Genomic DNA, 22,869 nt, shown 5'->3' on the forward strand with positions numbered 1-22,869 from the left:
AGTGTGACTGGGCGTGTGGAGGAAGGAGAGAACAGAAGCGAGAGATGAAAGAGAAAGAGAAGTGAGAGAGGTGGAGGAGTGTGTAGGAGGCCGATGAACACTGCAGCTACTATCAATCAGCCTCTGACTGCAGTCCTAGTCCAAACGATGAAAACGCTGTCCAAAAATAAAGCACTGGGTATTAAATAAAACCAGCACTGTCCAGTTCTGCTTATAGATCTGCAGTATCTGTAACTCCCACAGAAAGAAATGCAGCGCCAGTATTGTCATATCATAAAGAAATGTAGCATTATTATCCTTAAGTAATGGTCCCTCCTATATGCCTAATGGTTCTCAGTGGTTCATGCTTGCTTCTGTTCTAAGCGTGTCAGTAGGTTTCAGTGTTCAGGAAAACATGAGTAACATACCTCGCCAACCTTCTGGCACTGAATCGATGCCTGTATGTGACCGGACTGGCATTTAATCTATACTTTATTATGATTGGGATTGAACATCATAACAGAGTTTTATTACTTGTTATCTACTTTAACCTTGGAGCTTCGATTCTAACTAGTGAGGTATAAATGTTTAATACCTCTTAGCTGCATTAGCCTTAAGATAAGATAAGATAAGATAAGATAAGATAATCCTTTATTAGTCCCACAGTGGGGAAATTCTCAGTGTCACAGCAGAAAAGAGATAGCAAGCCACTCAGATGCAAAAATGTAGATAAATTACCAATATATACACAAAATAAATAATAGAAGGAAAAAGCAATAACAATATTATTTACAGATTATTTACAGGTAATTACAAATTAATTGCACATGGGGGGGGGGGGGGGGGATTGAGGGATCTCTATTCCTATTCTTATAGCTCCTGTGATACCCAATGGGGTATAAGCATTGTAAACTTTCTTTACTTCTACATTAGCCATTTAATCCAGGATTAGATTTGGGAACCAGTGGTCTTACATAAAAGTGCTTGTATTCCTAAAAAAAATAGAATTTGTTGTGGACCGAAATATGACTTAATAAAGAAACTGATGGTTAATAACAAAAAAGCAAGCCCAGGAGCTCTATACTGAATACTGTTATTTGTAGTATATTGTTGTTTGTAGTGATCTGAAGTAATACTGTAGTAAAAATATTCAGGGCAGGACCAACATGAATCTCAGAAAATTGTCAAAATTGGCAGAGCTGACTAATCATGAACCAAATATCTCAATTCTGTAAGACGGAGTAGGCAGGCTGCCTCTCTAGGTGACATCTTACAATCAGCAGTCAGAGGCCTCTCTCTCAGTAGCCATGATCTAATGTTAAAGCTAGCTACCCTGCTGCGAGGTACCCTGCTAACTGGACACAAATGTGCTCATTGCAAAGTAATCCTCTAGGCTCTACTAACCAGAAACACAACTTAAGGTTATGCTGTGTTCCATTTTAACCGGGTTGTCGGAATTCCCCACAAGGAAAGTCGAGAGAGTTCAAACTCCAAGACGCACTGCACATCAACAGGAATAAAAGCAATAGTGTTATACAGTTTATTAGCACTTCTTTATATTTGTGTTTCATTAAATCAGTTGCGCACACAGTACTGTCCAACGTCTATCTGTGGACATGTTTCGATGGTGTTTTTATATGCAAAACACAGCATAATGCATTGTTGTCAACTGGTCTCGCTAACCATGCTAACCTTGCCATAAAACACAGGTAAAGGATTGTCAAACCAGTTGGAGTAAACTCTGGAGTAAATTCTTAGGTAACTTTTTATTTTTGGAAATAGTGTAAAATTATCGGAATGTTTAACCGGGAAGTGGTCAACTCGGGATTACGTCATTCCCAGCTCCGACAACCAAACTCCAAGATAAATGGAACGCAGCATTATTTAATTTTGAAGTGAAGTTATTTTTGTCCAGTCAAACCTTACTGTGGACCTGATTTATTTTTTATTATCTCTCACATAATATATGCAATATTAAAAAAGTGCCATATTTTCCTCATTGCGTGACTTTAAAGACACTTTTCAAGTCAAATGTATTGTTGAGTTGTTGGATGTAATGTAATGTAATTCCACTATTATTTAATTATGAACACAAAAGTAATAAACATAATGTTTAATCATTTTTGAGGGCCGCAAACATCATGACCTCTGTGAGGGGCTAACAAGTGTTTTAGCAGCAGTGTATGCAGATATGTAGGTCTATTTCAGCTGTGTATATTATTTACTAACCCGACTTCTTACTCTGTCTGCATCTCCTTCACTCTCTCTCTCTCTCTCTCTCTCTATGCTTCTCTCTCTCTCTCTCTCTCTCTCTCTCATTAATCAGAGACTAAGCAGGAGTTGGAGGACCTCACAGCTGACATCAAGAAGACAGCCAATAAAGTGCGCTTAAAATTAAAAGGTAATCTCACTGACTGACACTACAGAAGTGGAAAGCCTCATTCTACAGCCTTTTCTGGGGTTCAGGTTTGTGGGGTTCTCTCATCAATAACAGAGTAGTCTCACAAGCCAAACGTCTGCCTGTCAAACTAGTTTTTCACAGATGGAACTACATATAAATCCGTTATTGTGAATAAACAGATAATCCTTTCTAAATTGATAAAAAGATCAGCAGAGGCCGATATGACCTTCAGATTCGCTGTACTATGCCTGTACTATACCTGCTTGTGTGTCCAGTCTGCTTTCTTTGATTCTGCCTGATCTATTTGTCTCCAGTTGCCTGACCTAAACGGTGCCTCTGAACCTCAAAAAAAACTATATGTGCACAAACTGACCCACTGTCTTTTTATATTTTAACCATACATAACAATACATTACACACCATTCTTGTACCTCTGTGGGCAGTGTCTTCGAGGCTGAGAACTGTAACAGAGCTAATACTAAAGTGACACAAGGGGCATTCCCAGATTATATCCAGGAAACCCCTAAATGAAATAAGCAGGCAATTTGGTTCCAATCCAAGTCAGAGAATCTCCCTTTTATCTATACAGTTAAAACTCACTTCTGATCAATATCTCTGAAAACACCCAGCACTATTGATATTTACTCCAGCTTCGCTGTAGCTTGGCTAAAAGGTGCATCGTAGTGCCATTGTTTAATTCAGCTGAGTCATCCCTCCCTAGAGAAAAGTCCAGACGAAGAGCCAAAGGGAACACATGCAGTCAACAGACTTCACCGTCTAAACCCAGATACAGAAATTCCCTCATCTAAACCCAATTACAGACAGTCCACCATCTAAGCCCACATACAAAAATGCCACCATCTTAACTCAGATTCAAAGATTTCATCTTCTGGACTCAAATTCAGAAATCCTACCATCTAAATCCAGATTCAGAAATTCATCCACCTAAACTCACATTCAGAAATTCTACCACCTAAACTCACATTTAGAAATTTCAGAAACTAAACCCAGATTCAAAGATTCCACCATCTAAACCCAGATTCAAAGATTTCACCTTCTAACCCCAAATTTAGAGATTCTACCATCTAAACCCAGATTCATATATTTAACCATCTAAACCCAGACCTCTATCATTAAACCCTGATGCAGAACATCCACCCTCTAAACCAAGATAACGACATTCCAATATCTAATCCCAGATGCAAAACCTCTATTGTTTAAACCCAGATACAGAAATTCCATTTAAATCCATATATATAAAAGAGACAGAATTGCACATTTCAGTCTGTCCCTACAGAATGACAAGTATTTATGTAAATGTATGTAAAGTTAATTGAGTTGAGCATTATTTCTTGGTACAATACGTACCTAGTATTCCTTGGATATAATGTAGTAATTACAAGTAAATAGCACATAACTGCAGGTACGTAATAACTAATATAAAAATACCAGGTTTCAATAATACCTCAGAATTCTATGAGTTCTTATTTAGTACTTACTTTCCAAGTTCACTGTGTTAGTACTGAATAACTAATGTTAGAAATACTGTGTATATTTGAGAATTTAATCAAAAGGAGATGTATTATATTATTATAACATTATAACATAATTTAATGGAACCGGGACTGTAAAATCCAAAAAAAAAAACACACTAAATATTAAAACCTGGTCTAGGTTAAACCACAGCAGATGAATAAATGGTAATTGCTGCATATATTAAAGGTATTAAAGGTTAGCTTCTCCTCAGCTCGCTGAATTCTGTGTTTGGATGTTTAATGAATCCTGTGATTCCTAATTGTTGATTTATATTCTTGTATATTTAGTAGATATTTTTAGCATTGTTTCACTGGTCATAGATTACCAAGCATGCTACGTAAAAAACATACTAATAGGTACATTGGCACTACATACATACTCAATGGTCTGTAAATCCACCTACATGTCATGATGTGAGTGACATCATATTCAGGGTTATAAAGATGTTTTAATAATGACTCATTGCTTTTTATAAATCAGACATTTAAAATCTGTCCTGATCAGTCCTTCAGAGTACAGTGGTCATTGTGGCATTTGTGTGTCTGTGTGTGTGTGTGTGTGGTTGTGTAAAGGGGATGTATGTTTCTGAGCTTACGCTGCGCCTGAACTGGTGGGAGTTTTCAACTAATCTCGTTGAAAAGTGCTTTCCGTCAGAAGAGCCTCAGGAAAGCATGTCTGGATGCTGAGTTGCATTCTTCATTCCTCTGTCTTTCTCTTTCTTTTCTTTACTTTTTCCTTTTTTGTTGCCATGTTTCGAACTCCCACTCTGCTAGCGGTTTCCTCCAAATTGCATCAGGAGGACTTTGAAGATGGGGCTGTCGATATTAAAGCTAGCACACACCAGCAGCACAGTGAGACACCGCTAGATTAGAGCTATTCTCCATTATGGAGCTTATGGGTGTGGCTCCGGCTTAAGAATTTTAATAGTCTGCACCATCCATAGAGCCTACAGCAGTTTAGCCCTGTCCATTCAGTCTACAGCGGTTTAGCCCCACTCATTCAGTCTACAGCAGTTTAGCCCCACCCGTTCAGCAGTTAAGGCCCATCCATTCAGCCTAGAACAGTTTAGCCCCACCCATTCTTCCTTCAGCAGTTTAGCCTCATCCATTCAGTCTATAGCAGTTTAGCCCCACCCATTCAGCCTTCAGCAGTTTTGTCCCACCTGTTCAGAAGTTAAGCCCCATCCATTCAGCCTACAGCAGTTTAGCCCTGTCTATCCAGCCTACAGCAGTTTAGCCCCATCCATTCATTCAACAGTATGACTCCAAAATCTTTTGGTGAGGACAAAGGAAAGGGGATATTCTTATGACTCTTCCATGAAGGTCATATTTGTGCAGATGCCGCTGCACAGTAGAACAGTGCGAAACCTGAAGGATATTTGCAATGAAACTGTGATTTTGTTAATTTTGTGATTTTCTCAGAATGTGTTGTTGGCCTTTCAGACCTCAGCTTGGCCTTTTTAGAGCGATGGTGATTGTTAGGACGAGGATTGAGAAATTTTTATTTTAGAAAGAATATTTATAAAGCATTGATTTCCTGTTCCCTGAGTGCCCAAACATTTTTATGATGTCCCTTTCCTTTTTTTTAATTCTTAATTTTTCCCTTTTTTCCCCTAATTTGTTTAAAACAAAAAAAAAGATGCTAACCTTGCTTAAAATGTTGAAAACAATGTTTCATCTTTATGTTTAGGCCTTTTGGAGATTCATCCTCTACTCACTTCAACTATTCACAGACACAGAGAATTTGAACTTTTGCATGCTGCTGTAGGTAGATAGACAGATAGACAGAAGGAGAAATAGGCAGCATTCTCTATTGTAATTACCCTGTTTTCTCTTCTCAGCAATTGAGCAGAGTATTGAACAGGAGGAGGTTATGAACAGATCATCAGCAGACCTGAGGATCCGCAAGACACAGGTGAGTGTAACACCAAACACACAGCAAGGCAGATTCACAGTGCCACTCTTTAAGATCTGGCTGAAAGCATTAGTCTGCATGTCCGTATCTAATCACTTCCCTCTAAGTGTGCTTCTAATTACCCTGAACATGTGGATTCAAATGTTTTTGAATTAAAACAGAAACACTCACTCATGTAGCGCCATCGTTGTTAAGTTTTCTTTCTTTTACTTGAGGAAGCTGTTAGTTGCAGTTCCCACACAATTATGTAACAGGAATGATATAAAGCGTGACATAATATGACATGATTTTCTAGCTGTAAACAGGTCAGAAGGAAGAAGGCCCATAACACGCTCCTTTATCCTTCACTCCTTTATTCACACTGCAGCACTTACAGAGACACAGGACATTTCACTCATCCATTCTGACTTTATAATGGTATCTTTTTATTATTATATTAATAATAATTAAGTTATTATATGTGAATTCTAACAATCTACTTGTACCCATGCCCTAAGTATGCCTATGTTACTCATTCTCATACGGTTGTGGTGGGCATTCATTTACATTAAGGCCATGGCAGTATTGAGCTTCCAATGTTTCTTTGAACTGTTCTTTTACTGGAACAGTACATTATACATATATACATATATTTATTTATTTTTTTTATTAAGATATTAAATGACATTTTTATAGGTTGTTTTTCTGAAATCAACACTGGGCCAAAATTATACATACAGCACACTTATATTTGGTCGAATGTCTCTAAGCAGTTTGCATCATGATCAGATGCTTTTAGTAGCCAAGCATCTGGGAGAATGGTCAGATATTTGATGAGATATTACAGAATTGATGAGTTGATGAGTTCATTTTAAGCACAGTCAACAACAACACTAAGGTTCTTATAAAGAGTCCTTATTAGTCCAAGCGTAAGCCTCAGCTGTGGCTGGTCAGTGCATACAGGTGAGGGGCGGAACTAGTCTGCACGTGTGCAGTACCTGCTGAGGCCAGGAAGGTAGTACATTGTTATAGCACGCCTCAAACCAAACTTTTCCAGCCATAGTGGAAGAAGATCAAGGAAAGATGACTCTGGGGTAAAAGCAAATCTGTCAGAAGCACAGTCCCTGAAAAAGGAGCCACAATAGAACATGGAGCAGGAGTCACCATAGGAGAGGGAACTCAAGGGAACTCTTGGAGCCAGAACCGGAGACTCCTCTAGAGCCAGAACTTGAGCCACCATTGGAACCAGAATTGGAGCTGGAACAGATGCATCGTTTGGAGTTTGAGCTGAATGGAACCAGTGTGCTGGTACTGGGCTGACCTTGGCCACAGAAACTATTATAGTCCTGCTATCCAACACTAAAACTGATAAGGGGACAGGGACTGGTAGGCGAGCTCCAGTTGTAGTGGTCCTCACAGGCAACGTGGCCATTACAGGCATAGAAGGCTTACTATACTCCATAGTTCTGGGCTGAACTTTGGAGGTAGGCCCTGATGCACCAGCACTACCCAGAACACTGGGAGGGGCCTTAATAGCATGCCTTAATAACCATGCTCCAGCACTCTCCTGAACATTAGACGGAGCCTGTAGGGCAGGTGACCCAAAGGTCATCAGCAGGACTTGAAGCATGGGGGCAGGAGCAGACCGCAGGCTCAGTGACAGGAGCAGAAGAGACTGCTGGCACAGGGACAAGAGCGGACAGGACTGCTGGCACAGGGATGTGGCAGATGACCTTGGAGCCGGCACTGAAGCAGACAACATTGGAACTGGCATTCGAGCAGATGACCTTGGAGCCATAACTGTAGCAGATGACCTTGAAGCCAGCACTGGAGCAGATGACTTGGGAGCCAACACTGGAGCAGATGACCTGGCAGCCAACACTAGAGCAGATGACCTGGGAGCCAACACTAGAGCAGATGACCTTGGAGCCAGCACTGGAGCAGATGACCTGGCAGCCAGCACTGGAGCAGGTGACCTGGGAGCCAACACTGGAGCAGATGACCTGGGAGCCAACACTAGAGCAGATGACCTGGGAGCCAACACTGGAGCAGATGACCTGGGAGCCAACACTGGAGCAGATGACCTGGGAGCCAACACTAGAGCAGATGACCTGGGAGCCAACACTAGAGCAGATGACCTGGGAGCCAACACTGGAGCAGATGACCTGGGAGCCAACACTGGAGCAGATGACCTTGGAGCCAGGACTGGAGCAGATGACCTGGGAGCCAGCACTGGAGCAGATGACCTGGGAGCCAACACTGGAGCAGATGACCTGGGAGCCAGCACTGGAGCAGATGACCTGGGAGCCAGCACTGTACCAGACAACCTATAGATTTTCAGCACTGTGGACTCTCCTGTTGGCCTGCAGGTCTCCTCCTCACTTGGTGATGTGGACAGTGGACGCCCCTGCTTGTTTGTTGAGATCCTCCCCTGCTGTGTCACCAGCATCCTCCTTTGTGGCATAGGGCCGGGGCTAGGATTGGTACATGCCCCCAAAAAAGTCCAAAGTAAGCCTCCTCCTTTCACACCTGGGCAATAGCAGCTCAAGTCTGAACCAAGAATGGGCATAAAGAGGTAAAGTTACCTTTATTGGTCAAATACTCAAACTGCCCAGTCCAAAGCAGGCTTCCTTAGACTGGAAAAAAATCCTGGCACTGACCCTTGAACTCCAGTGGTAGGTAACATGACCCGCCGCAGCCTTCTTAGGCAAAGCCTTCTTAGGCAGGAGTTAAGCAGGCAGATACTGCACATCAAAAGCAAAGGTAAATATAAGGTTCAGGACTCACAGGAACATATCACAGTGACTCCGTAAAGAGGAATACAAGCTAAGATGCTCGTAAAGAGTTCTTATTAGGTTAAGCATGAAGCTCAGCTGAGGCTGATGAGTACGTCCATGTGCAGTACCTGCTGAGGCCAGAAAGGGCACCCATTGTTATTAGCTACTAGCTAAAGTCAAACATGATCACCGACAGAAAAATAAAAGGCCTTGAAAGGTTAAGACATTTTGTAGTATCAGCATTTTTTCAATGTCGTGTTGATTTTAGAACCCCGCCCTGCTTTGCTTTGTCTTCTATTAATGATTAATGATCTTTTTTGTACACTCAATCTACTATGAGTAATGAGTGTTTTATAGTAGTTACTGAATTTATAATTCAAGAATTCATAATACTAAATAATGCATAGATACTGAGTAGATACTAAATTATTCATAATTGGTACCAAGTAATGCAGTAGCTGTAGTAGATATTTATAATTAGTAATGGATGTTGAAATATTGTATAGAAGATATTGAGCAAGTCATAAATACAGACATTCTGAATAATTAATAGAGGATGATATGATTGTACAATGACACAAATGTATAAAATGAATAATCAATAGTATGTATTAAATAATTGATAGTAGATACTAATTCCTTCTGTGGATACTAAATAATTCATATTAATATAATTTATATAATTCATAGAAATCTAGAATGATTGCTGAATTATTTATTGTAGAATATAAAGTTGATACTGAAACTATATTCTTTTTAGCTGTTACTGAATATTTGATAAAACTTAAATAAATAATTTAACAAATTAATATTTTAATAGTCACTGAAGAGATATTGAATATCGAATTGTAGATACTGAATAATTCATAGTCGATACTGAATAACTCATTGTAATTACTGAACAGTTGATAGTAGATACTCAATAATAAGATACTGAATAGTTTATAGTAAACGAGTAGTAGTAGTTCCTTAATGAATATTAAAATGAATTACATATAATATGCCTAGATTCTAAGGGGTTAAGCAGAAAATTTGAAAATGGTTGCGCCACATTAAAAACACAGAGTCATCTTCCTCTGATAGGCCGCACTGTCTCATTAGCTCCCTTTGCTGGTCAGGAGTGGAATTGGCCAGGCCTTTTCGGCAGTGGTCGCAGAAGACAGCCAGACTGCTTCAGTAGCTTTATTCAGAATGACGCTGAAGCGTTGAAGCTCTGCCTTTACTTCACTCGTCTTTTCTCTCCATTCCTCTATCATCCCTCCTTTCTTAACTGCAGCACTCCACGCTGTCCCGCAAGTTTGTGGAGGTGATGACTGAGTACAACACCACGCAGTCCAAATACAGGGACCGCTGCAAGGACCGTATCCAGAGACAGCTGGAAATTAGTGCGTTTTGTGCACACACATACACACACACATACACATACACACACACAGATGACTAGTTCCTTCATAACTGCAGAACATGAATTTTTGTGCTCAGCGGGTCCCTCTTTTTATTTAGAAGGTAATATTGGATTTGCTTTTACAGAAAAAAGAGCTCAGTCTCCTATAGTAAACTATATTAATCTATGATGCAATGCAGTCTCTCATAGTAATCTATAATACCAATATAGTGTCCTGTAGTAAACTGTAGTAACCTATAATACCAATGTAGTGTCCTGCAGTAAACTATAGTAACCTATAATACCAATGTAGTGTCCTGCAGTAAACTATAGTAATCTATAATACCAATGTAGTGTCCTGCAGTAAACTATAGTAATCTATAATACTAATGTAGTGTCCTGCAGTAAACTATAGTAATCTATTATGCAGTGCAGAGTCCTGTAGTAAACTATAATAATCTATAATGCAGTGCAGAGCCTGTAGTAAACTATAGTAATCTATAATGCAGTGCAGTGTCCTGTAGTAGGCTATCAATAACAGAGTTGTGGGTTCGATTCCTGGGCTTGGCAAGCTGCCGCTTTTGGGCCCTTGAGCAAGGCCCTTTACCCTCTCTGCTCCCCGGGCGCTGGAGCTGCCCCTAGTGCACTAGTGTGTGTGTGTTCACTACCACAGATGGGTTAAATGCGGAGGACACATTTCAGTGTACACTGTACAGTGACAAATATGAGCACCTTTACCTTTACCTTTAGTAAACTATAGTAATCTACAATACTAATGTAGTGTCCTGCAGTAAACTATAGTAATCTATAATGCAGTGCAGTGTCCTGTAGTAAAGTATAGTAATCTATAATACTAATGTAGTGTCCTGCAGTAAACTATAGTAATCTATAATGCAGTGCAGTGTCCTGCAGTAAACTATAGTAATCTATAATGCAGTGCAGAGTCCTGTAGTAAACTATAGTAACCTATAATACTAATGTAGTGTACTGTAATAAAAACTACAGTAATTTATAATGCAGTGCAGAGATGGAGAGAGAGCAGTGAATACAAATTTACTACTAAAACACCAACAGAAACAATTTGTTACTTGTTATACTTGTACTGAAGCTAGATGCTGCGTAGGTGGTAGACTGATCATTATTAACAGTTTCACCGAATATTAAACTTAAGTTATTCAATTTCTGTTTATATTTTACTACACACTGTCAGTGTTTGAACAGAACAGTGTTTCTCTTTTATCATCATTTTTCACTTTTTTATATAATGTGGAAACTGCCCTGAGTAAACTTTAAATTTAAATGTCCCAAAAATTATTTGAAATAAAACGTTTTTACATTGATGTTTTTCTTTGATTAGCTGGAAGAACAACCACCAATGAAGAGCTGGAGGACATGCTGGAGAGTGGCAAGCTTGCTGTCTTTACTGATGATGTGAGTGAAATATCTCATATAAACAGAAGTGACTTTTCTTAGATTTTAACACCATTAACTGAAAGACAAATGTCAGATATACAGACAGATCACACACACATTTTTAAATAAACGTTGAATAAGGCTCATTTACAGTTGGACACTACTCAAGCAAGCTAGAGGTTTTAGTCTTAATATTTTAATCTGTGGTCAGCAGGCTTTCATTATTTATGACACCTCCAAGCTAAGTCAAACTCAGTCAAGTTTGTATTGCCTTACTGTTTAAATCTGCTGTTCAGATGTTCAGTGTTTCAAGTTTTAACGTCCTGTGTCTGCCATCCAATACCATCTTTTTATAATGCTGCAGATCAAAATGGACTCCCAGATGACCAAGCAGGCTCTAAATGAAATCGAGACCCGACACACTGAGATCATTAAGTTGGAGAACAGCATCCGTGAGCTGCATGACATGTTTGTGGACATGGCCATGCTTGTGGAGAGCCAGGTAACTTTCAGATATTCAGGGTTTTAAAAGTCAAGTCCATTGTGGAGATGGAGAGTTATCCACAACAAATTCTGATCCAACATTCCCCAGCTCCATCATTCTCCATCAAACACCAACATTCTCTAATAAACACTACTGTTCTGCACCAAACACCATCATCCTCCATCAGACACCAGCATTCCTTATCAGACACCAACATTCCCCATCAGACATTATTGTTCTGCATCTCATCTCAACATTATTTAACACAGTCATTATCCAACAAACACCATTATTCTCCCCCAAACAACAACATTGCTTTCCGAAAACACATTTACTACCAAACACTGCAATTCTCGAACAAACACCAACCTCATACAAAAAACTTTCCTCGAAGTCTCCCCAAAACACCATTATTCACCATCAAACACCATCAACCTCCACTATACACCATCATTTTCAAACCCCAACATTATGATTTATCAAACACCATTCACTGTTCATGCTCCAACAAATACCAACATTCTCCAAACATTCCACCAAACACTATTATTATGAATAAAATCCCAACATTCTTTACTAAATGATTCCCCACTAAACACCAGCATTCTCCATCAAACGCCTTCATTTCCCACTAAGCATTCTCTAACACCCTCATTCTTCATCTAACACCATAAATCACCACCAGACACCAGCATCCTCCATCAAACTCCAACATTATTCACTAAACACCACCAATTTCCATCAAACCCCAACATTCTCCACCACACATCTATCATATCCAACATACACCATCATTCTCCACAAAATAACAATCTATACAAAACAGCCTAATTCTTTACCCAGCACCAACGTTATCTTTACACCAAGCTGTTTTCCATCAATAACTATCATTTCCCAGGGCAAATGTTCCAGTTCAAGACTGACAAGCTGACAGTTAGAGCCATTGTTAATAGGGGGAGGACACATTCTCGAGATTCCCAACAACCACACACAGACGAACCTAATGTGTTGGGTTTGCCAGAGATATGTTGTGGGGGTGTGATCTGGGCTTGAAGGAGCTAGAACTTGTTCCTGTCAAATTGAACAGGAATATTTGAGCACAAGAGGGATTGCCTTACCTTGTACAGGCATCCTGTCACTTCTGAGCTCCCATTTTGTTACTGTCTGTGGCTACAGACTAGCACCCCCACTATTCAAGCTGTGTGGGCATATGGGTATAGCCAGTGGGTGCTGAGCAGAATTCCTTCAAAAAACACACTCAAATAGGAGAATGCCAGATGACTGTTTTAAGTATTTTGACAACTGCTGCTCTTTAAGGCCACAATTTAAACAACTAACTTCTAGTTTTTTCTGTATATATATATATATATATATATATATATATATATATATATATACATATATATTCTTCAGTAAATATATACATTTGGGATTTGGTAGAACAGGTGAACCAAACTGCTTGGTGGAATCATACCTGGTATTAGTATAGTGATATAATTGAGTGTCTTCTGCTTACAAACACAGCTGTGTTGGGTGTATGGGTTAAACAACTTTAGCATTAAGTCCACCAAATGTACATGTTTCCTTCAATCCAACTTTACTGCCGATTGTGCTGTTGTGGTTTTTATATCTTGACCCCATGATATACTAGACTAAAGCCTCAACCCAAATGCAGAACTATTTATTTTTGAGAAATTTGCAGCCTGAAAGCACATTTCCTTTTTGTCGCTGGGGGACAGAAACAAGAACAAAAACTTCCTACAGTCTGGGATGATCAACCCAGTTACATTCAAGTTGCAAATGCCTCTGGGAAATGAGGAAATAAGGGAATGTGGCTTCTATGTTTAGTCCATAATGGATAGATGTGTGTTTGATGTGTGTGTGTGTGCGTATACGGCTATGCAAGAGAATATAAATTACGTGTGTTTGACCTCATTACTTAATATATATATATATATATATATATATATATATATATATATATATATATATATATAGTGTATATGTTTGTGTGTGTTTGTTTGTCAGTTGATGTGCCATTGACAGTGTGATTTTATGTCATTGCCAGGGTGAGATGATTGACAGAATTGAATACAATGTGGAACACTCTGTAGACTACGTAGAAAGAGCAGTGTCCGACACCAAGAAGGCTGTCAAATACCAGAGCCAAGCACGCAAGGTAAAAACACACACAGTTTATCACACTCAAATCAGACACTGAAAAAGGTTGAGTCAGAGACCAGATCAAGAGCAGAAAGGATAGAATCAGACACAAGTTGAGATAGGGTCATGTCAGAGATAAGGTCGAGTCTAGAAGGGTCAAATCAGAGCCAAGCCTTAGACCAGAACAGATTAAGTACAAAACAAGGTCATCCACAAAGGGTCAAATCAGTGACAAGGCAGATAACAGAAAGGGCCAAGTCAGAGACAACACTGAGACCAGAGCCATGCCACTTTGCCATCAGCCATTGTGCTCTCTCCAGGTCAGTAAATGGCGCTCTCTTGCCTCATCACTCTTGTCAGCAGTGTTTGCCGGCACAGGTGTCTGTTAGCTGGTGCGGTGGAGCTGGTGACCTGGTGCTTTTCTCAGAGTGTGTCGGCTGTCCAGCAATGCTGCATAGGCAGTTGTTCTAAAAGAGACGGTTAGCTCACTTCACATGTATCAGAGGAGACGTGTTAAGTTCTTGCTCTCCTAGTGTCGGGAAAATTGCTAGTGCTAGGGAGAGCTATGGACAGGTTAATTGGCAGTACCAAATTAGGAGACAAAGGGAAATTTTTAAACAACAAATTATAAATAATGAAAAAAAAAGACCAGGGTCCAATCAGAGACATGATTGAGAGAGTTTCAAGTTAGAGATCAGATTGAGAGCCAGAGACAAAACCAAAAGTAAAAACAATAAACTCCAAAGACCAAGTCTGTGAAGGGATCAGTCTAACACAAGATTAATACAAGAAAAGATTATTCAAACACAAGTTCAGAAAGGGTTGCATTAGAGACAAGGCTGAGTCTAGAAAGGTCAAATCACACACAAAATCAAGTCCTAAAAGAGTCTAGTCTGACACATGGCTGAGACCAGAAAGGGTCCTGTCAGAGATAAGACCAATACCAATAAGAGTTTGATCAGCCCCTGACAGTTAGATACAAGACAGAGACCAGAATAGGTCCAGTCAGAGACAAGACTGAAACCAGAAAAGATCTAGTCAGAGACAAGACTGACACCAGAAAAACTCCAGTCAGAGACAGGACTGATACAAGAAAAGCTCTAGTCAGACACAAGACAGACCCCAGAAAGGATACAGTCACAAGACTGAGACCAGAAAAGATCCTAGTCAGAGACAAGACTGAGACCAGAAAGTCCAATCACAAGACAGAGACCAGAAAAGCTCCAGTCAGAGACAAGACAGAGACCAGAAAAGCTCCAGCCAGAGACAAGACAGAGACCAGAATAGCTCCAGTCAGAGACAAGACAGACCCCAGAAAGGATACAGTCACAAGACTGAGACAAGAAAAGATTCTAGTCAGAAACAAAACTGAGACCAGAAAAGCTCCAGTCAGAGACAAGACTGAGACCAGAAAGTCCAATCACAAGACAGAGACCAGAAAAGCTCCAGTCAGAGACAAGACTGAGACCAGAAAGTCCAATCACAAGGCAGAGACCAGAAAAGCTCCAGTCAGAGACAAGACAGAGACCAGAAAAGCTCCAGTCAGAGACAAGACTGAGACCAGAAAGTCCAATCACAAGGCCGAGACCAGAAAAGCTCCAGTCAGAGACAAGACAGAGACCAGAAAAGCTCCAGTCAGAGACAAGACTGAGACCAGAAAGTCCAATCACAAGGCCGAGACCAGAAAAGCTCCAGTCAGAGTCAAGACAGAGACCAGAAAGTCCAATCACAAGACCGAGACCAGAATAGCTCCAGTCAGAGACAAGACAGAGACCAGAAAAGCTCCAGTCAGAGACAAGACTGAGACCAGAAAGTCCAATCACAAGACAGAGACCAGAAAAGCTCCAGTCAGAGACAAGACAGAGACCAGAAAGTCCAATCACAAGGCCGAGACCAGAATAGCTCCAGTCAGAGACAAGACAGAGACCAGAAAGTCCAATCACAAGACAGAGACCAGAAAAGCTCCACTCAGAGACAAGACTGAGACCAGAAAGTCCAATCACAAGACAGAGACCAGAAAAGCTCCAGTCAGAGACAAGACAGAGACCAGAAAATTCAATCACAAGGCAGAGACCAGAAAAGCTCCAGTCAGAGTCAAGACAGAGACCAGAAAGTCCAATCACAAGACCGAGACCAGAATAGCTCCAGTCAGAGACAAGACAGAGACCAGAAAAGCTCTAGTCAGAGACAAGACTGAGACCAGAAAGTCCAATCACAAGACAGAGACCAGAAAAGCTCCAGTCAGAGACAAGACAGAGACTAGAAAGTCCAATCACAAGACAGAGATCAGAAAAGCTCCAGTCATAGACAAGACAGAGACCAGAAAGTCCAATCACAAGGCCGAGACCAGAAAAGCTTCAGTCAGAGACAAGACAGAGACCAGAAAGTCCAATCACAAGACAGAGACCAGAATAGCTCCAGTCAGAGACAAGACAGAGATCAGAAAAGCTCCACTCAGAGATAAGACCGAGACCAGATGGGTCCAGTCACAAGACAGAGACCAGAAAAGCTCCAGTCAGAGACAAGACTGACACCAGAAAAACCAATCACAAGACAGAGACCAGAAAAGCTCCAGTCATAGACAAGACAGAGACCATAAAGTCCAATTACAAGACAGAGATCAGAAAAGCTCCAGTCAGAGACAAGACAGAGACCAGAAAGTCCAATCACAAGACAGAGACCAGAAAAGCTCCAGTCAGAGACAAGACAGAGACCAGAAAGTCCAATCACAAGACAGAGATCAGAAAAGCTCCAGTCAGAGACAAGACTGAGACCAGAAAGTCCGATCACAAGACCGAGACCAGAATAGCTCCAGTCAGAGACAAGACAGAGACCAGAAAAGCTCCAGTCAAAGACAAGACAGAGACCAGAAAAGCTCCAGTCAGAGACAAGACAGAGACCAGAATAGGTCCGGTCAGAGACAAGGCTGAGTATCAGAGGCAAGACTGAGACAAGGCTGTGCACAGAAGGGTCAAATCAGACACAAGATCATAATCTCTGATAGCTATAGAGATTCCAGTCAGATACAATACTGAGGGTCAAGGAAAAAGCTGAGTCCAGAAATAGGTCAGACTCAGACTGTCTACTCAGAGATAAGACCGAGACCAGATGGGTCCAGTCAAACACAAGAGACAGGGACTAGAAAGAGCATGCGCTAAACCTTGCTGCTCTGCTTTCTTGTCCAGGCATCAGCAGTGTTTTATTGCACATCCTTGCACGTTTAATTGAGATCAGACAGGGTCACATCCATAATCAGATCATACAACTTCAAATCCATTAAGTAGTTAAAATCAACACTGCACAATTACAAAGCATTTGTTCTTCTCTTTGGTTTTTTGCAGAAGAAGATCATGATCATCATCTGCTGCGTAATCCTGGGAGTGATCTTGGCGTCCACTATCGGAGGAACCCTAGGCTTCTAGACTCATCTGCAGACGGACGAAGGCAGAGAGAAGCATATTTGAGAGAAATATACCCACAACAATACGAGATAAGAAAACTCCTCTTTAAAGGGGTTTTGGTTAGGGTTGAAAAATCAAAGATAAAAAACAAACAAACAAAAAAAATCAAAACAAAACAAAAAACCCAGATGTTATATAATAGCTGATTAAAACATATATGAAAAGAGAGGGTTCAAATAAACCATAAACACTCTATTTACAAACTGTACATGTAAATGTATTGAACATAAGAAACAGCACATGGGTTACTACCTGTACAGAAATACAATCTACATTTTTTTTCGCTTATTTTTTAAACATTTCTTTCGTTTATTCGGGGTGTCTCCAGGACAGTGCCAGCGACTGCTTAATTGGCTGTGTTTCAGTAGAGCATGGAATTAATGGTTTTAATACGGCTCTACAGCGTTTAGTGCACTTACCTACTGACCGAAATGGAGAATGGATGGTTTGTTTTTGTTGAAATTGTCAGGTTTCGTTGGGAGGGACTTCGAGTTCTGAGGGGCTGCTCATAAGTATAGGCCGTCCGCTTTTAGCAGCGAGCGAATCCAATCGTAGTCGGCAGACAAGGCTTCCAAGCCGACTATGCGAATATTTATACATATTTATTATAAATAGGCACCGCAATCCTCGTTTCCGAACACCTGAAAAAAACATGACGACACAAAATTAGCCAAGCACACATCCGTAGATAATCAGTACCTTGAGCGAGTTTCTCCACACAAATGGACTTGACTTCACCTGCCGTAGTGGCATTACAGGTACATGCTGAAGCCTCTCTGATTAGCTGTAGAATTTCCCACTGAGTCAGGAAGCTCTGTTACGAGAGATGGGGGAAGAATAGCAATGTGCAACCAGTTGAACTATGCAGTTTTGATAGATGAAGAGAGATGATCCTGCTTTTAGAATTAAACCTTGTTTTAGCTCTTGTCAAGCGGGATCCAACAGGAGAGACGGGAATGGCACACTTTCGCCGCCGCCTACCGCTGTTCTAAAGATTTTTCTAGTTAAAAAAAAAGAAAAAAGAAGATTTTAAGAAGAAGAGAGTCGTTCTGAAGAACCTAAAAACTTGAAACAGTGGATAGCCTGATAGTTGTCTTTCAGAGGTGGTTAGTTCTGCATCGGCTGATGTGATTTGGTGTGTGACTCGTCCTTTGAGTAGTCGTTGTTACATTGTAATGCTTATTGAAGACATATAGTTACACACACAGGTGTATATATATATATATGTATATATATACACACACATATATATATATATATAAATATATGAAAACATAGGAGTTTTATATATGCAACTCCAGAGTTATGCTTTATTTTTATTTGCAGAGTATAGAAGGATTTACCCGGGTTGTAACTCTTGTGGTTTTTAGTGCAGATTACATACTGAGGCACGCGAGGAACAATTCTGAGGGAAAAATCGTACGATTTCGCCCTGAGGACGCTTGCTGCCTTGAGTTATTCTGGTGCTACTTACAGACGAGAGAGGCTTTCTACTTACGTCTCAGAGACGCTTCGTTTCCGAGCTGAACGGGCTGGGAAAACCCCTCTAATGTCCGATTGGCCCTTTCGCTATGAGTCCTGCACACCTTCTTCTGGTGAACATTATGCTGGGAGAATTCTGTTACACTGTATTCTGTAAGCCGAGACGTAACAGACTAGTAGAACACTGTTTCAACGTTTATCCAAAGTCCAAATTGTGCTAAATATTTAGAAGTCCCGCGAGACTAGTAGAAAAAGGTCAAGGAGGCCGAGTTGAGTGTTCTATCAGGGAGGGATTTGGCCAAACAGCCTGGCCTTGAGCTGCCGCACACGTTTATTTTTGGGACAGAGCTAGTGTTATGTACGTATTTGTCTTTTATGCAAGGGTTTAAATCCGAAACCGAAACTCGGCCCACCAGGCGGCTCCAGACTGAAATCCCTCCGCTGTGCTTTTAGCCATCGTTTCGAGGATGGAGAAGTAGAAAGCCCTCACTGTCGCTGTTTTTTATTAAGTTCTAATAGGTACACAGCTCCTCCAAACAATCTCCTAAATCTCCCAACGCTGTACATGTCTGCAAACGGAACTGTTGCTGAAAGGCGTTCCCTTTCGACGAGAACTATTTTACTGTTTCCCGGCTCTCCGCCTCCCCGCAGAATCTACAGTAGAAGCCCTCCCTTCGAAACGGGTTCGCCTAGCCTGTAGGAGACTAAAGGCCTCGGTATACTTTCAGGGAAACAAAGCTTGGCAGGGTTGTGCGACGTCGAAGCCACCTTTGCGAGCTCACAAGCTCGCATACTGTCTGCAGTTTCATTTTGACTGTAGCGTACTTACACGCTAGTACTACAGGTGGTGCCCTTTGACCTTTAACGGCCATTTCCGCCGCTGTTGCACGTGGTAAAGTACCGCCTCTTTTGCACTGACCAGTCACATGCTTTGTCGCTTGGCGCACAGAGTTCGCTCAACTTCCGGTTGTTCCGTTTTCCTCACACTTCCGTCATTTTGTCCGCCAAAGCCAAAAGTGAACGTCGTCTCTGACAACAGAGAGTGTACCGAGGCCTTGAGCCATTGGTGTGTTGGTGTCGTTTATAACAGAGTGTGCTTTTCAGTGTGTGACGCAGAGGGCCTGGACTGTTTAGCCCTTAGACCAATTCCAACAATGGCCAGCATGTTTCCTTCTTTTTCAGAAGCTTTTTTCTGTGTGTATTTAGTGTCCGATCACTCTACCTGTGTGGTTCCAGTGGGGTTGACGTGCGTGTGTGTGTGTGTGTGTATATCGTTGTTGTTCTTTCCTAGTGAGGGATTTCGTTGTTGGCTGGAGAACGCTTTCTTCCTTCAGGCATGCAGCAGCGTAGGCTTCGTCAGAACTTTTGCATGGTGATTTAACTGCTCGACATCATGTGGGCACTTTACAATCGGAGAAAAAAAAACGAAACGAACACTGTCTCACTCCATCTTTACATCTTTTCGTTTGGTTTCATCCTTTTTATCCATTTTTTTTATGTTTTGGCTGGTTGCGGAAGTTATGACCTTATTAACTTCGCACACACTGCCCCCCACCCCCCACCTGGTGTACTGCGAAAATTTAAATCTTAGCTTACATGTAGTCTTCGATCCAATTAGTTCGCTTACCTCTAGACATCTGTTGCTTGTATTAAGTCACTTTATTCTCTAAAAGTGTTTTATTTCATTGGTGGATTATTATAAAAAAAAATAATGCCATTAAAATAAAACACTTCCAGTTGATACGCTGACTTAACACAATCTCAAATGAAGAAATATGGCATATTTAGACTACATTCAAGATAATCTCACTCGCTAAGATTTAATTTTTGGCAGTCTGATGACGCCCAAGGTTGCATGGGGCGTGTTTTTTCGGAGACGCCCTCTCCCCTGAGTGTGTGATTGGCAGTTCCACTCTTCTACCAATGCATTATTGCTTATTGTGCTCGTGGTGTGTTTTTATCATTAGGGAAATGCTTTTGTGGAACTCTGAGGATGTGTGTATGTGTGTGTGTGTGCTGCCCCTCTTTTCCCTACTAAAAAAGTGTATGTGTTTGTGCATGTTTGTGTGTGTGTATGTAAGCATGAGCATATCTGAGGGCACGCTTGTGAGTATGTGTGCGTGTGTGTGTGTGTGTGTGTGTGCGTATGCGTATGCTCGCTCCACACTTCAAGCAGGCATGTGAGGGCTTCTGGGCATCTGCAGGTGTGTGTGCTGTGTGTGTGTGTCCTAGTTTTGTGTTGAGAAATATTACGAAAAATTTGTTTAAACTGGGAGGGGTGGGAAAGTAATAATAGTAAAAGCCAAAGCGTTGCGCTAGCGGTGGTGGGCGGAGCTTGGAGGAGAGCTCGTTCCAGCTGGGTTCGGCCCAGAACAAAACCTGGCACTCACTGAACCCTGATTTGTACAAGTATATGGGCTCTGACTGGGTGGGGAGGTAGTAGGTGGGTGGGAGGGGGCGATGGGGTGAGGTTGTGGGGGTGGGGGGAGGCGGGGGTTGGGGGTGAGGAGGGTTATATTGTATGGTGGTTTTTTTTTCTGAGAAATGCTCCTTTGACACACATTCTTCAGTCAGACTCCTGGAAATATTCCTACTTTCTGTTCGATGGCGTCTCACCACGCTCAACTCATTGCATTGCTTTCTCTGTGCTAGACGTAAACAACAATAACAAATAAAAACAAACAAAAAAAGCTATTTTATATATATATATATATATATATATATATATATATATATATAAATACACACAAGGGCGCTGACCTGGATGGAAGACTTTTCACACTTAGTTTGTTTATTTATTCATGTTTGTATTTATTTATTTATTTATTTACTTGCTTATTTATTGATTGCCTTGATCATATATCATCAGCTGGACTCCACTGGCCTGACGCTCACAGAGAAAGAATTTTGTAACTGGTTGACCTGTGTGACCTTTCAGATGGTTCTGAGGTTGTTTAGAGTCTCATCAGCTCACCAGCAGCCGTTTCTGACATTCTGACACCATCATCATCTTTTCTCGGACTGCGACGCTTTAATAGAAACAATCCTGCCCAGGCCTTCCGCCTTCCTGCTTGCGCGACTCTCAACAACCTCAGACATTTTTTCTTCTTTATTTTTTTTTTGTTTAGTTTTGACCTTCTCCTGAGTTTGTTTGTCATTCTGTGGGTGGATATTTCCCGATTCTGCTTTCTGACAGTGTTTATATGGTCCAGTGTTAGCGTACGGCTGAGGGATGGCTGTGTAAAGAAGCTTCCCCTGCAAGAAAAACAAACAAACAAAAAACCCTGGGATTGATTCACACGAATGACCACTGTCGACATTGTCACCCCCCCCCCTCCCCAAAGTTGTTCTGAGTAAAACGAATATTTCACTATAAAAAAATATATACATTCGCAGCCTGGGACAATTGGACACTCTTGACGATACAGTAAAATTATATGAATTGCAGCAGCGTATGAGAATCCGAGGAGTTGTGTTCTATCAAAATAATAATAGTAGTAATACTGAATTGGATCTTTGTGTCTTGTAATTATTGTAAATAATTTAAAAAGAGAGGGAAAAAATGACTTGCATGTCTATGTATAAAACTACTTAAATGGTTCCTGCCAAAGTTGTAAAGGTTGATCAATTTCTTCTTCGCCCTGACCCCCATCTCTCGTCTTGGAAAGCTTTTTATTTTTATGATTTTTTTTCTTTTTTTCATTTCTGCAAGAGATTATGGCCAGCAGCTTCAATATCAACAAAACCTTTTATTTTTAAAGCAGGTTATTTTAACCAATATGCTCAGAGTGACTGAGAAACGTGCTTCCCTCCATTTGCATCACCCTCATCTGAAAAAGACTGCAGGGGTCACTGCAGCCACGACCTGAGGTACTCTAGCTCTGCTACTCTGGCTG

The 22,869-nt window shown here is 41.0% G+C and overlaps 1 protein-coding gene across 1 annotated transcript in view; it reads left to right on the forward strand.

The window, feature by feature from the left end:
* stx1b (syntaxin 1B) overlaps positions 1–21,415 on the forward strand; it is a 63,154-nt gene extending 41,739 nt beyond the window's left edge. The window contains exons 4-10 of the mRNA XM_072675727.1: positions 2,306–2,380; positions 5,757–5,830; positions 9,863–9,971; positions 11,328–11,401; positions 11,748–11,885; positions 13,936–14,046; positions 17,372–21,415. Of these exons, the coding sequence (XP_072531828.1) occupies positions 2,306–2,380; positions 5,757–5,830; positions 9,863–9,971; positions 11,328–11,401; positions 11,748–11,885; positions 13,936–14,046; positions 17,372–17,452 (662 nt within the window). The 3' untranslated portion in view covers positions 17,453–21,415. The remainder of the gene's footprint in view (positions 1–2,305; positions 2,381–5,756; positions 5,831–9,862; positions 9,972–11,327; positions 11,402–11,747; positions 11,886–13,935; positions 14,047–17,371) is intronic.
* Positions 21,416–22,869: the final 1,454 nt, after the last annotated feature.

This window comes from Salminus brasiliensis, chromosome 3 (assembly GCF_030463535.1).
Source record: "Salminus brasiliensis chromosome 3, fSalBra1.hap2, whole genome shotgun sequence".
NCBI lineage: Eukaryota > Metazoa > Chordata > Actinopteri > Characiformes > Bryconidae > Salminus > Salminus brasiliensis.